The sequence below is a fragment of the Astyanax mexicanus genome, chromosome 3, assembly GCF_023375975.1.
Source record: "Astyanax mexicanus isolate ESR-SI-001 chromosome 3, AstMex3_surface, whole genome shotgun sequence".
In the NCBI taxonomy this organism is placed as follows: Eukaryota; Metazoa; Chordata; class Actinopteri; order Characiformes; family Acestrorhamphidae; genus Astyanax; species Astyanax mexicanus.
Window position 1 is genome coordinate 6,364,275 of NC_064410.1, and position 16,071 is coordinate 6,380,345.

Here is a 16,071-nt window from a genome sequence, read left to right on the forward strand (position 1 = left end):
ATATATCTGATATAACAGCTCAATTCTAATTTCTTTACGCTGAAGGTGCTTCCTCCTATGAACAGCTATAACATGTATTTGCATCAGGCTACACACAGGGCTGCTTTATGAATTCATGTCTAATATGTATTTTCTGAATATTACATTATATTACATTACATTACATTACATTACATTACATTTGGCAGACGCTTTTGTCCAAAGCGACTTACAATAGTCAAGTACAATGTAAAATAAGTTTAAAGGTAAAACATCTTTGGATAGGGATAAAAGGAGGTCAAAGGGGAATAATAGGATAGAGGAGTGAAGGAGGGGAAGAAGGAAATGAGGTTAGAATTAGTTAGTTTGTTAGAGGTGTTAGGAGAGTAAGTGCTCTTTGAAGAGCTCTGTCTTCAGGAGTTTCTTAAAGATAGCGAGAGATTCTCCTGATCTGGTAGTGGAAGGTAGTTTGTTCCACCATTGGGGAACTCTGTATGAGAACAGTCTGGATTGCTTTGTGTGAGTGTTTGGCAAAGCGAGGCGACGTTCATTGGAGGAGCGCAGCGGCCGGGAGGTAGCGTAAGCCTTCAGGAGCGAGTGCAGGTAGGAAGGAGCCTGTACTGTCATCACCTTGTAGGCGATAGTAAGAGCTTTGAATTTGATGCGAGCATCAACTGGTAGCCAGTGGAGCTCAATGAGCAGCGGGGTGACATGTGCCCGTTTTGGCTGGTTGAAGACCAGACGTGCTGCTGCGTTCTGGATCATCTGGAGTGGTTTTACTACACAGGCCGGGAGGCCAGTTAGCAGGGCATTGCAGTAGTCGAGGCGTGAGATTACCACAGCTTGTACCAGGAGTTGGGTGGCCTGTTGCGTCAAGAACGGTCTAATATCTGATATAACAGCTCAATTCTAATTTCTTTACGTTAAAGGTGCTTCCTCCTATGAACAGCTATAACATGTATTTGCATCAGGCTACACACAGGGTTGCTTTATGAATTCATGCAACGCTTGTAACTATGTCTTAAAAGCATTTGACTCTGATTTTACACTCTTATTCAGTGTGGGCATACCTTTAGCTAATATCACTTTTATATTTGTTACACTTAATTTTTAAGTTAACTGATTATTTATTAGTTTAAAATCTGTTATTTCACTTGTTTTAGTGCTTTTACAACATGTTGATCCACAGCATAGAGGCTACAAAACTCAAACTATGCAGCCTTTCAACACAGCTTTAATTTAAATATCTAAAATACTATAATGTAGACTAAAATATACACTTGCTGATCATCCAACATTTCTCAGTCTTCACCGTTTGCTGTTTTTATCAGCCATTGCTCATCATTCTCATGTAATAGAGCTAAAGTTACCTCCATCACCTCAAAGTCCCTAATAATACATTCTTTTTAGTATACTTTTTTTTTTTTTTTTTATTGACTAAAAGAAAGGATTGACTGAAGTTCAGTTCACTTATTTACTCTATGTAACATTTAAGTCTTGAAACCGAGTTACTTAAATTTATCTGAAGTTAAATTTACTTAAAAAAGAAAATGCAGAAAGTTGCCAAAAATATTTAAAGTAAATTTTACTCATTTTTTTTTTTTTAAGTCCAGAGCAGTGGTAGCCCAGTTTTTTTAAGTAGTCTTAATGTTTTGGCTCCAAATGTACTGTATATGTGGTACACAGAGAATACACACCAACTCACAGCCAGCCAGACCTACAAGTAGCACATACACACTTCAGAGACAGAGCTACACACACACTCACACACACACACACACACACACACACAAAAGAAAACCCTCCATGTCAAAGCTGCCTCATGCGCCCCTGAGCAGCACATCTACCATCCTATTAAAGTAGTGTAATGCTATTTCACGCCACTACAGCGACCCTTCCACGCTGCAGCCGCCGGGGCTACTTCCACCGCTTGTTTACAAGGCTGTGTGTGTGTAAGTGTGTAAGTGTGTAAGTGTGTCATACTGTCTGGCTGTGTATCCTGTCTGACGCTTCCTCTCTCTCTCGTTTGAGCTTGCCTGTGGATGCGTCTCGTGCCTGCAGTTGGTGGGTATGTGAGGAAATAATGCATGGAGAGCTGGGAAGATTTGGGGCTAAACAGAAACAGTGGGGAGAATCAGACTCTGAGGGTATCAGAGGGTATCAAGGGGTCTCTGCTCTTTCCCCCAAGGCGTCGGTAAGAGGGGCTAACAATGATATCAGCTAGCATTTAAATGTACAAATCATAAGAAAACCCCTTTAACCCAAAGTGCAATCTAGCATGTTTCTATTTTGACCTGCGGAAAATAAAGGTGCGCCACTGACTGGTTAAAACCCTGACAACAGTCAACAGTCAGCCACCAACCAGCTCTAGAAAAAAATAAGACACCATTAAAAAATGATGATTTCCTTTGATTTTACCAAATTGAAAACCTCTGTTCTATAATCAAGAGGAAGATAGATGATCACAAGCAATCAAACTAATCTGAACCGCTTGAATTTTTGCACCAGGAGTAAAGGCATAAAGTTATCCAAAAGAAGTGTGTAAGACTGGTGGAGGAGAACATGATGCCAAGATGTATGAAAACTGTGATTAAAAAACAGGGTTATTCTACCAAATATTGATTTCTGAACTCTTAAAACTTTATGAATATGAACTTGTAAAACGTTTACCAAATTGAAAAACCTTTGAATTTGAATTTTTGCACCAGGAGTGAGTAGCTTAAAGTTATCCAAAAGCAGTGTGCAAGACTGGTGGAAGAGACCTCAAATATTGATGTCTAAACTGGGGTGGATCTACGCAACGTGGTGCAGGTTGCATCTGAGAAGATCTGCTCCGGCCCTGAGAGCCAGAGTAATGAATGACATCAGCGCTGCTGTAGTGAGTAGGCTAATGCGCAATGATTCTACAGGGTCTTTGGGTTAGCGGTGATTATAGACTTACTAATCTCACCCACTCATCTTTCACACACAACCACAGACACACACACACACACACAATTACACACAATCACACACACCAACAATGACGCACTCCTGCATTCAAATCTATGGACATAAACACACATATAGCATAAGATGAGAGGTGTAGGAAACTTAGATTTCTGAATAAATTGGTCATTAAATGTGTTCTGATCTTCCTCTAAGTCACAACAATAGACAAACACAGTCTGCTTAAATGAATACCACACAATATATATATATATATATATATATATATATATATATATATATATATATATATATATATATATATATATATATATATATATATATACTGTATGTTTGCATGGTTTTATTGAACACAACATGTTAACATTCACAGTGAGGGGTGGAAAAAATATGTGAACCTTTGGATTTTATAACTGGTTGATCCTCCTTTGGCAGAAAAAAACTCAACCAAACGAAAAAGTTTCCTGTAGTTCTGATATTCGTGGGATATCTGGTGTGAATCGCTCTCTTGAGGTCATGATGCCACAGCATCTCAATTGGGTTGAGGAGATCAGGACTCTCCAGAAGGCGTATTTTTTCTGTTGAAGCCGTTCAGTTGTTGATTTACTTCTGTTTTGGGTCATTGTCCTGTTGCATCATCCATCCTCTGTTGAGCTTCAGTTGGCGGACAGATGGTCTTAAGTCTTAAGTTTTCCTGCAAAATGTCTTGGTAATCTTGGAAATATTTTTTTTCCGTTTATGACGGCAAAATCCATCCAGGCTCTGAAGCAGCAAAGCAGCCCCAAACCATGATGCCCCCTCCACCATGTTTCACAGTTGGGATGAGGTTTTGATGATGGTGTTCTGTGTGCCTTTTTATCTCCGCACATCGCGTTGTGTGTTCCTTCCAAATAACTCAATTTTGGTTTCATCTGTCCACAGATGTATATTTAGCCAGTAGTTCTGTGGAACATCCTGGTGCTCTTTTGCATACTTCAAACGTGCAGCAATGTTTTTTTTTTTTTGGTTTCCTTATTGTAGATTTCTCAACAGAAATGTTAGAATGTGCCAGAGATTTCTGAAAAAGTCTTCAGCTAACACTCCAGGATTCTTCCTCACCTCATTGATCATTCTGCGCTGTGCTCTTGCAGTCATCTTTACAGGACTTTACCACACCTAGAGAGAGTAGCAACAGTGCTGAACTTTCTCCATTTGTATAGCGTCTTATGTCTTATCGTGGACACATAAACATGAACATCAAGGCTTTTAGAGATACCTTTTTAACCCTTTCCTTTCCAGGTTCATGCTTTAAGTCAACAATTCTTGAACGTAGGCCTTTTAAGAGCTTAAGAACAGCAAACTCAAAACTGGTGTGCATTTTTTTTTTATAGGGCAGGGCAGCTTTAACCAACACATCCAATCAACCTCATCACATCAGTCATTAGTCTAGGGGTTCACATACTTTTTCCACATTCACTGTGAATGTTAACATGTTGTGTTCAATGAAACCATGCAAAATTGCCGTTTGTTTGTCTATTGTTGTGACGTAGATGAAGATCAGAAGATGTTTAATGACTAATTTATGCAGAAATCCGAGTAATTCCAAAGGGTTCACATACTTTTTCTTGCAACTGTTCAATGGATGAAATCATAGACTCATCAGAGGCTTCCTTATTTCTGCAGTGTGACTGTGCAAGCAGCAAAACGCTGATTGACTCATTGATTATTAATGCATTATTAATACTGCTCCAAAAGCAAAAGCAGGACACGGTGAAAAAGCTGGAGGCACACACACAAATACACACACACACACACACGTTTGATGAAGCAGCTTGGTGCCAGGAGCCAAACGTGTCCAACGGAACAGTGACTACAGCACATCAATTCAGGACAGCATGCTCCGGCAAATTAAACCCAGGGTAGAAAACAGCCACCAAACACACCAGGACAAGCAAACACAATAACAGTGCCAGCTCCGCACGCACTCTGCCCATTAACCCTCACACGACCAGACTTACTAATGGGCTTTTGCTATAGACGGGATTAAAACTGTATTATTACAGTAATATAATTACATAAGTACAGAATTAATTACATTTAAAGACTCATATAACTAATACAGTCCCCTCCATTGGATACAATGCATTGGAACAGTCCAATCAGAGAGTCCAATCACATTATTTCTGCTGTAGACTGAAAACATTTGGGTTTATAATGAATAAAAGTTGAATATAAGACAAAAGATCCACATTTGAATCTTCATTTCCAAGGATATAAACATCTTTCCAGGGATCTGATGTGTGAAAACTCCTTTTCGATTGGTTTGGACAGGGTTTCAGATCAATTATAGGAGGCGAAGGCAGGCTAGCATTGCCTGATAAACAATAGAGGAAGAAAAAGAACAGGTGTTGTGCTGAAATTTGCTTTTGCATTATTTGAGGTCTGAAAGTTCTGCATCTTTTTTTTGTTATTTTAGCCATTTTAAAGTCATTTTCTGCAAATATTTTGTCATAAAAAAAAAAAAAAAGAAGCCACTTAAAAATGATGAGTTTCTTTGATTTTACCAAATTGAAAACCTCTGGAACATAAATAATCAAGAGGAAGGTGGATGATCACAAGCCGTCAAATCAAACTGCTGAACTGCTTGAATTTTTGCACCAGGAGTAAAGCAGCATAAAGTTATCCAAAAGCAGTGTGTAAGACTGGTGGAGGAGGAGAACATGATGCCAAGATGCATGAAAAAAACTGTGATTAAAAACCACCAGGGTTATTCCACCAAATATTAATACTTTCTGAACTCTTAAAACTTTATGAATATGAACTTGTTTTATTTGCATTATTTGAGGTCTGAAAGTTCTGCATCTTTTTTGTTATTTCAGCCATTTCTCTTTAATTTCTGCAAATAAATGCTCTAAATGTATATATTCTTATTTGGAATTTGCGAGAAATGTTGTCTGTAGTTTATAGAACAAAACAGCAATGTTTATTTTACTCAAACGTATACCTATAAAATATAAGCAAAATCAGAAAAACTGATCCCAACAAGCCTAAAGTAGTCTAAAGCAAAATCCAGTACCAAAATGCACTACCACAAGAAGAACACGTTAGAAATTTTGATGAACCTTATAGAACCCAAAAGAATAGAACTTCTGCCAGAAAGAATAGGCGACAATATGGAATTTACTGGAGATTAATCTAAAAAAAGCTGCAAAACAAGCTGAAAATCCTCAAAAAACACAATGCAAAGAACTGGAACTGTTTTGCTGTGGCCTTTTTATTGGAAATCTGCGGACGGACTTCAGGAAAGCAGTGAACGCCAGAACTTGTGCAGAAAATAGGTGAAAAATGGCCTTCACTGAACAGTCATCTAAACAAGCTGCAAAACAAGCAGAAACACAACAAAATACACACAGAACACTACAATGACCCTTACAGTCTCCTATCTATCTTTTGCTTGTTTGCATGGAAGAATGGTTGACAATTTCTCTGAACTAAAAAAAAAAAACAAATCTAAAAGATTGTGAATTACATCATCACCTCATATTCTAAGAACATGGAAACATGTCCACAGACAGAAGTTGAACAATACTTTGTGTACTGTGTGTGCGTGTGTGTGACTGATTTAACAAGACACTAATAGAAGTGATAACTAGCTGTATAATAATACTGGTTTATATAATGTTGATGTGCAGTGCAGCCATCTTGGATTTTGACCGCAGGGCATGTCCCAAAAGCATACTAATGACCAATCCTAGCTAGTTTTTGAGTATGTAGTATGACATACAGTTAAAAGTGTCCAAGTGCATTTATACTCAACTATCCACAGTACATAATTAGGAAATTATATATATATATATATATATATATATATATATATATATATATATATATATATATATATATATATATATATATATATATATATATATATATGTTTATGCACTGTGGATAGTTGGGTATAAATTTGGACACTTAAAACTTGGACACTTGATGATATACTGTTCCAGTTATTGCACGTAATTAAATATTAAATTCAGTGATTAATAACGAATATTAAGTATTTATTTGTTCATATTTTAGATACAATTTGGATTTTTTCTTTTTTTAATAAATGGTACTATTAGAAAGTGAGACCACCCCCAGGTATACAGCTTACTTGGAGAACAAAGTCGTAATATTGCAAGAATTAAGTCATAATAATACAGTTCATAAGCTTTTACTGGGCTGCTGTAATTGCCATCAGTTAGCTTCATTTCTAACCTGCTGCGTATTTTTCCATGGTGGCGGATTTCTGATAATATTACAACTTTAATCTCACAATGTTGTGACTTTATTCTCAAAATACTATAACTTTTGTCTTTTAATATTACTAATTTTATTCTTATAATATTATGACTTTAATCTCGTAATATAATGACTTAATCGCATAACATTACGACTTTATTCTCATAATATTACAACTTAAACTTGGAATATTGCGACTTTTTTCTCATAATATTACAACTTTATTCTCGTTATATTACAACTTTATTCTCGTAAAAGTATGACTTTATTCTTGTAATATTACAACTTTATTCTCGTAATATTTCAACATTATTCTTGTAATATTACAACGTTATTCTCATAACATGACAGCTTTATTCTCATAATATTACGACTTTATTCTCATAATATTACAACTTTATTCTCTTAATATTACAACTTTATTCTCATAAAATGACAACTTTATTCTCATAAAATTACAACTTTACTCTCATAAAATTACAACTTTATTCTTGTAATATTACAACTTTATTTTCTTAATATTACGACTTTAGTCTCATAATATGACAGCTTTATTCTCATGATATTACAACTTTATTCTCATAATAATACAACTTCATTCTTGTAATATTTCAACCATATTCTCGTAATATTATGACTTTATTCTCGGAATGTTACAACTTATTCTCTTAATATTATGACAACTATTTTTTTTTTTTATACCTTATAGTATTTAGAATTTGTGTGCAATTGGGACATGATCCTAAGGCTTGCCAGGCTCTTTTTTTTTTTACTTTCTGAGTAGGAAATCCGAATCTTAGGGGGTTGCAAATTGAAATTGACTCAAAATTTGGAAATTCCGACATCCAAGATCTAGTAGAGTGCAGCAAGGAAGTGTGAAACAAGCAGGGAACCCAAACTTTTGCTTCAGAGCCTCTAAAATAATAAAAGATAAAAAAAATAAAAATAACAAATAATAAATTAAAATCTATTCAGACTAACCAGAAAAACAGATATTATAAGTAGGGGAGCCGATTTTATTTTTTATTTTTTTGCATCAGTTGCCTGTTGCAGTCGTGGCGTCGTGCCGTCCCTGTTTATCACTGTTTGACCAACAGAAACGGGAAATGCAAAATGACAGTAATAACTAAACATTGATTAATTGTGTTTATGCATTTATATACACACACTCTTTCTCTCTCTTCCTCTCTTTCTCTTCCTCTCTCTCTCTCTCTCTCTCTCTCTCTCTCTTTCCTTGGCTCAGGCCCCATGTAGGGCCACAGCAGATGGTGTGTTAGTGTCCGTGTGGTAGGCCACTGGCTGGGTGACCTCCTCCGACCCCCCCACCTCCCCAGGCCTAAGAAACCCCCCCCCCACATACATACACACACACACCCGCCTAAAGCCACCAGCTCTCCTGCTGCCACGTTCACACCAGCTGCCATACACACACACACACACACACACAACACACACACACGCAATACACACTCATACACACACACTGCCCCAACGGGCCGTAGCACATTTAAGAGAGAGCGACGCATATGGCGCCATTTGGCTCGGCTGCACGCATGGGTTCTCCCTACCCTGTCCAGCAAACGAAGGGACACTAATCAACCCCAGCTCATTTCTTCTTCTCACTGACTCCTGGCTCCCGACTCCTCCGCCCTCCTGACCTCTGGACCGGCGTCAGACATATGTAGCACAAGCGCTCGCTCGCTCACTGAAGGACGTGGAGGGCAGGGGGAGTTTAAAAATGGAGCAGAGTAACCCCCTCAACCGAGTTTTTGGCCTATTGTTAGGTAGCTAACTGATGCTAAGTGTTTTCCTTGCTAACTAATGGCTAATGGCTAATTTACCGTATTTTTCACACTATAATGTGCACTTAAAATCCTTTAATTTTTTCAAAAATCATTCAATCAGTGCACTTTATAATCCAGTGCTTCTTATGTATGAATTTTACCAGACAGGTTGTGAAGAGAAGTAAAGGAGGAGGTGAGAATTATCAGCCTGTAGCCTGCTGCTAACCCCGGCTAGCACTGCTGGAGCAGAATTAGCATTAGCCAGTAACCGCGCTATACACTGCGCCACACCAACCACTACACGACTGAGCGAGCATTGACTGATCGCTGATTTGCCTCCAAGCAAAGGTTTGCAGATTTTTTTTTTTTTTTTTTTGAAAAAATGGAAATGGACAAGGTAGACATTAAACGTGAACATGTTAGGTACGTAGCTAACTTATCTTAACACCACACAAGCTACCAAACGTCAAATTATGAGAGTCTCTCAAGGCCAAGAAGAGAATTCAGGAGGCTACCAGTAGGACATTTCCTGGAACCATTTAAGAAATTGAATGCTTTTCAGGATTGCCACCAAAGGATGCAGTAATTTTTATTTTTTTTTAAGAAATGGACCAGGTAAACCTTAAACATGAACATGCTATGTAGCTAACTTATCTTAAAACCATCCAAGCTAACAAGCTACCAAACGCCATCCAAGCTACCAAACGTCAACCAAAAGACCAAAAAGACACACAAGACCAAAAAGAGAATTCTTTTTTCTTTTTTTTTTAATGGACCAGGTAAACCTTAAACGTGAACATGCTAGGTAGCTAACTTATCTTAACATCATCCAAGCTACCAAACATCAATTTATGAGAGTCTCTCAAGACCAAGATGAGAATTCAAGAGGCTACCAGTTGGACATTTCAAGGAACGTTTTAAGAAACTGAATGATCTTCAGGGTTCCCACCACTAAGTGCAGTACCTTTTTTTTTTTTTTTTTAGAAATGGACCAGGTAAACCTTAAACGTGAAAATGCTAGGTAGCTAGCATGCTAGGTATCTTAATACCACCCAAGCTACCAAACGTCAAATTAAGAAAGTCTCTCAAGAACAAGAAGAGGGTTCAAGAGGCTACCAGTAGGACATTTCCAGAACTGTTTCAAGAAATAATATGCTCTTCAGGATTCCCACCAAATGATGCAGTACTTTAATTTTTTTTTTAGAAATGGACCAGGTAAATCATAAATGTGAACATGCTATGTAGATAACTACATAACTACATAACTACAACCACCCAAGCAACCAAGCTACTAAACGCCATCCAAGCTACCAAACATCAACCAAAAGTCACACAAGACCGTGAAGAGAATTCTTTGATCCCACTTTATAATAAGTGTCCCTAAATACTTTGTAGTTACATGGTAACAAGCTATGTAACTACAGTGTAACTACTGATGAAGTATGCTTTTTTTACAGATTGATTATGGGTAATTGAGTGTTTTGAATACTGAAAAAAAACCAATATTTAGATATTATCATGGGAAGACAGATAAAATATTCTATTAGGTCTAAACCAGTAGGTTTTTGGGCTGAAGCAATAAAAAATAAAAGCGTTTTCACAGAAATACATTTTAACTGTTTCTATCTTCACATGATCACCTCAGAAACATGTTTTATTTGTTGGAGCTGTTGGAGACGTTTATATATGTGTATTTACACTTGCCCTATTACATGTGTAAGTACACTCACCCTGGTACACATGTGTACTTACACAAGTCAAAATTAACCTTAATACACATGTGTAATTACATAACCTGTACCCTTGGTAATTAATCTGTAACAATCAGTAGTTACACCGTAGTTACATATATTGTTACCATGCAACTGCAAAGTACTTAGGGACACTTATTAAAAAAGTGGGACCAATTTTCTTTTTTTTTAGAAATGGACCAGGTATACCTTAGTGAACATGCTAGGTAGCTAACTTACCTTAAAACCATCCATCCAAGCTACCAAATGTCAATTTATGAGAGTCTCTCAAGACCAAGAAGAGAACTCAAGAGGCTACCAGTAGGACATTTCCAGAACTGTTTTAATAAATTATAGGCTCTTCAGGATTCTCATCAAACAATGCAGTACCCTTTTTTTTATTTATTTTTTTAGAAATGGACCAGATAAACCTTAAACGTGCTATGTAGCTAACTTATCTTAAAACCATCCAAGCTACCAAACATAGGTTTATAAGAGTCTATCCAGACCAAGACGAGAACTCAAGAGGCCACCAGTAGGACATTTCCAGAACGTTTTAAGAAATAATATGCTCTTCAGGATTCCCAACCAAGGATGCAATACATTTTTATAGACCAGGTATACCTTAAAGTGAACATGCTAGGTAGCTAACTTATCTTAACACTACCCAAGCTACCAAACGTCAGTTTGTGAGAGTCTCTCAAGACCAAGAAGAGAAAGTAGGACATTTCCAGGAACGTTTTAAGAAATTAAATGCTCTTCAGGATTCCCACTAAATGATGCATTACTTTTTTTTTTTTTTAGAAGGGGACCAGGTAAACCTTAAACGTAAACATGCTAGGTAACTTATCTTAACACCACCCAAGCTACCAAGCTACCAAACGCCATCCAAGCTACCAAACATCAATAAAAAGTCTCTTAAGACCAAGAACAGAATTCAAGAGGCTACCGGTAGGACATTTCCAGGAATGTTTTAAGAAATTGAATGCTCTTCATGAATCCTATCAAAGGGTGCGGTCCTTTTTTTTTGCTAGGTACCTAACTTATCTTAACACCATCCACACTACCAAACGTTAAATTATGTCTTTCAAGACCAAGAAGAGAATTCAAGAGGCTACCAGTATTATTTCCAATAATTTTCAGAAAATTTGAGGATTTTTTTTTTTAGAAATGGACCAGGTAAACCTTAAATGTGAACATGCTAGGTATGTATCTACCTTATCGTAACACCACCCAAGCTACCAAACGTAGGTTTATGAGAGTCTCTCAAGACCAAGAAGAGAATTCAAGAGGCTACCAGTAGGACATTTCCAGGAACTTCCATAAATTTGCAGGAATTTTTATATTTTGAGAAAGAGACCATGTAAACCAGGTAAAAAGTGAACATGCTAGGTAGCTAGCATGCTAGGTATCTCAATACCCACCCAAGCTACCAAAAGTCAATTTGTGAGAATCTCTCAAGACCAAGAAGAGAATTCTGGGAACGGGGAAAGCTGATAACGCTCCTTTCCTTCCAGGAATCAGTACCGGACGTACTGTTAGTGTGAATGGAGGCATCACGCTGTACCTACCTTGTGCAGTGGGGGTGATGTTGCTGAGGGTGATCACACAGGTGCAGAGGAGCCAGAGAGACACAGCCATGGTGGGGTAGAGCAGGGGAGAGGGGAAGAACGAGCCCGGCGCTTCAGAGGGACGCACTGCTCCCCTCACACACCCTCTGAACCTGAGAACAAGAAAGAGAAATCGAGAGAGAGAGAGGAAAGATGAGATGAGCACTGTGTTGATGGTTAAGATGCAAGCCTACCAATATTAAAGCTCTGAGTATCATTTGATACTGATAATGATACTTATATAACTGCGCTGAAGTTGTTCATTTACAGTTGTCTATGGCGTAGTCGGCACAAGTGCTTTAGGCTACAGCATAAGCTATAGGAATAGGGTATACTGTATTTTTTGCACTATAAGGTGCAACAGATTATAAGGCGCACCATCAATAAACGTCCTTTTCTTGTCTTTATAAGGTGCTTTATGCAACACTAGTAAAGAACAGGGGTGTTGCCATGTTTTTCTTTTAGTTTAGCTAAGCTAGGATAACCCCTTGACAGGCCAGGGTTTTTGTCAATAGTCTGCCTGACATCACACCACTAAATCTTGAGGATTTCTATTCAAGCATTAATACAATTGAAAATCAGAATTGTAATTGTAATAGAAAATATAAAAATGAAAGTAAATCTGCTAATGTCAAATATAATGAATAAAATCATAAAATCGTCTCTTTTCTGAACTTCATTTTACAATCAATATTTTTGTTGCAATAACCCAGGTTTTTAATCACAGTTTGCGTGCATCTTGGCATGTTTTCTTCTCCACCAGTCTTACACACTGCTTTTGGTTAACTTTATGCTGCTTTACTCCTGGTGCAAAAGTTCAAGCAGTTCAGCTTGGTTTGGTTTGATGGCTTGTGATCATCAATCTTCCTGTTGATTATATTCCAGAGGTTTTCAATTTGGTAAAATCAAAGAAACTCATAATTAAGCAGTCTCTTATTTTTTTCTAGAGATTTATTTGAAAACCCTTCAAATTGCGCTAATGTCCATTTATTAATTTTACAGAAACAAATCATGATATTGTTTAGAACACGGTATAACTTGCTTTAGTCTCCAAAACAGGATTACAACCCCCAATCATAAATACATTTTGATTGCAGACAGGATAAATCCCAAAAAAATCATGCTTTGTATGGTCAACTTTATATGCTTTGGTAAGATCCATTTATTCCTGCATTTTCAGGCTGCAAAACAATTCAAAATAAAGTGGAATGGAAACAATTTAGGGCAAGTAAGACAGTAAAAACTGAAAACCAAGTTGATTGTGGTGTGATTATGTGGTTCCCAATGTGATGCCAATACCACAGCAGCTATGCTAATGGTGCAGTGGTTGCGCTAATGGCGCAGTGGCAATGCTAACCGTGTAGCGGTTGTACAAATAGAGCTGTGGCAATGCGACAAGTGGTACTTATGCTGGGTGTGTAGTGATTCTGGGTAAGGCTGGCTTTGCTAAGGTTGCTACTGTTGAACTTCAGGGCCATTTAAAGTCGAACTGCTTAATTAGGTTAGCCATAATGGAGTAAATGTTTGCTTCTGCTGTTTTGTACCAAGACAGCTGGGTTGGATTAACACATTCATACAAAATGTACAATAAAATGTCAATTGAAGACACTTGTATAACACATAAAACAACACAATATTACTATTAATGATACTTTTTCTTATTATCATTGATGCTTGCTGGAAAATTCAGTTTTTGCAACTGTATTTTAAACAATGTACAGCAGCCACTTAATTAGTCAATCAGTCAAAGCCATCCCCATTGGGCAGTTCAGCAAAAGGCCTTGAGTCTTGGGTTCAAGGGGTTAAATGTGCCAGTGTATAAGGAGGTTTATAACACATCTTTTTAGCAATTAAATGAAGATTTCTGTACAGTATTGTACAATGAATGGCAACTTTCTGGTCTTTTTTAATACCAAAGGTGCACCGGATTATAAGGCACATAATACAAGCGACACTAGTAAGGATGCCTACATTAAAGTGGTTAAGGGTGTCACCCTTAATACTGTAATCTACACAGATTTCTCTCCTGAAAACCTGTTCATTTGGGTGAGAAAATCACTTCCGTTTATTTACAGAAAGATTAGATTTCCAATATTTGGTTTTAAAGGTTTTCAGTGAAGTTTCTCCAGCACTAAGGCTGGGTGCAGCATTAGCATTAGCATTAGCTGCTAACCGCAGCGCTAGAGGGACGTAAATGCCACCTGATAGCGCTAGACTGAGGAACCTTGAGTGTTCTGGTAACCCAGGGCACTATCAGCTAGCAGTTCCACGTCCCCCGTAGCTTGTAACAAGGCAAAGAAAAATGCAGACTACAGTCTAATATACTCACCTCTGAAACACTAATGCTGCTGCTCCAGCCTTAGTGCTGGAGAAACTTTACTAAAAACCCTTATAATGCTCACCTATATATATATATTTATACATAAGGTGCACCGGATTATAAGGCACATAATATAAGCGACACTAGTAAGGATGCCTACACTGAAGTGACCAAGGGTGTCGCCATGTTTCTCTTCTAATGGGGAAGTTGGGGGAAGCGCCTAAGTAAACAAAACTGTAATTCTTTAAAAAAAAAACATTTTCTTCTGAAGTCAAACAAAAAGAGCTTCTGTTTATTCACAGTAATCTTAGATTTTCTACTATTCTGTATACGAGTGAAATTTAAGTAAAGTTTCTCAGCAGCAGCAGCATTAGCATTAGCCGCTAACTACAGCACTAGCGGGATGTAAATGCTGCCCGAAACCGCTAGACTGGGTTAGCGGTTCCATGTCCCACGTAGCTTGTTTTAACAAAGCAATATATTCATACATATATTGTACGACGCACTGTCGATTGTTGGCAAAATTAAAGGATTTTATAGGTTTGTATTTAAACAGTCCAACTTTATCCTTGTATATTTCAAACTAAACTGATTTATCATGCTTTTTTTTTTTTTTAGATTTTTCATTGAACATTTTTTTTTTTTTTTTAATGTGAGCATCCAAATGTAGGCCACCCCGCTCAAACTGAGAGCGAGCGAGAGACTCCGAAATAGAGAGAGAGAGAGAGAGAGAGAGAGTATGAGAGCGAGAGTGTGAGGGGTCAATACTAATAGCAGGACTTCAATTCTTCCAGCTGCCGTTTTTCAGCACTTGCTCAATAACATGAAGTCCTGCGACTCCATTCGCTGGCTGTTTTTTCCCCTCCCTCCACTCACAGCTCTCACTCACACTCCGGCTGGGATTCGACCGGCTGAACAGTCCATTTCACACCGCACTTGTTCCGAATAATAGACGGCACTGAACGATAGATAGAGAGAGAGAGAGAGAGAGAGAGAGCGAGAGAGAGAGAGAGAGTCCAGTCTGGCCAGGTAGGACCAGCGAAAGGCGGCCATTTTGTCAGTGGCTGCAGCAGCAGCAACAGCTGCATGCTGGGAGCGGAAAAGGCTGGGATCCAGACGTTCAGCAGTACAGGTGTGATTCCGTTATTTTACCATTACAGAATCTCCATCAGTGCATTATCTCTAAACACGCTCACAGATGCGACTGCAGGAACAACAACCATGCTGAGTCGTCTTCACTCCATTTCTAGATGTGAAAACAGTGTGTGAACAGTCTTGCAGCTCCCCCATACCCACCCCAACACTGCAGCTCCACACAGCACAGCACAGCACAGCTACTTCCCCACTTCCACACAAGCTCTTACAGCCCTAATTAGGAGCCTAAAGCAAGACGACATGCTGCATATGTGCCAGAACACACACACACACACACATAC

General features: G+C 38.0%; 1 protein-coding gene and 1 long non-coding RNA gene across 2 annotated transcripts in view; both read right to left on the reverse strand.

Annotated features, from left to right (window-relative positions):
* The window catches only part of LOC125799309 (uncharacterized), a 637,314-nt gene that overhangs the window by 236,277 nt on the left and 384,966 nt on the right, over positions 1 to 16,071 (reverse strand). The window lies entirely within an intron of this gene.
* Positions 1 to 16,071, reverse strand: part of adgrl1a (adhesion G protein-coupled receptor L1a) — a 313,378-nt gene that overhangs the window by 149,434 nt on the left and 147,873 nt on the right. Inside the window, exon 2 of the mRNA XM_049475750.1 lies at positions 12,277 to 12,428. Within this exon, the coding sequence (XP_049331707.1) occupies positions 12,277 to 12,346 (70 nt within the window). The 5' untranslated portion in view covers positions 12,347 to 12,428. The remainder of the gene's footprint in view (positions 1 to 12,276; positions 12,429 to 16,071) is intronic.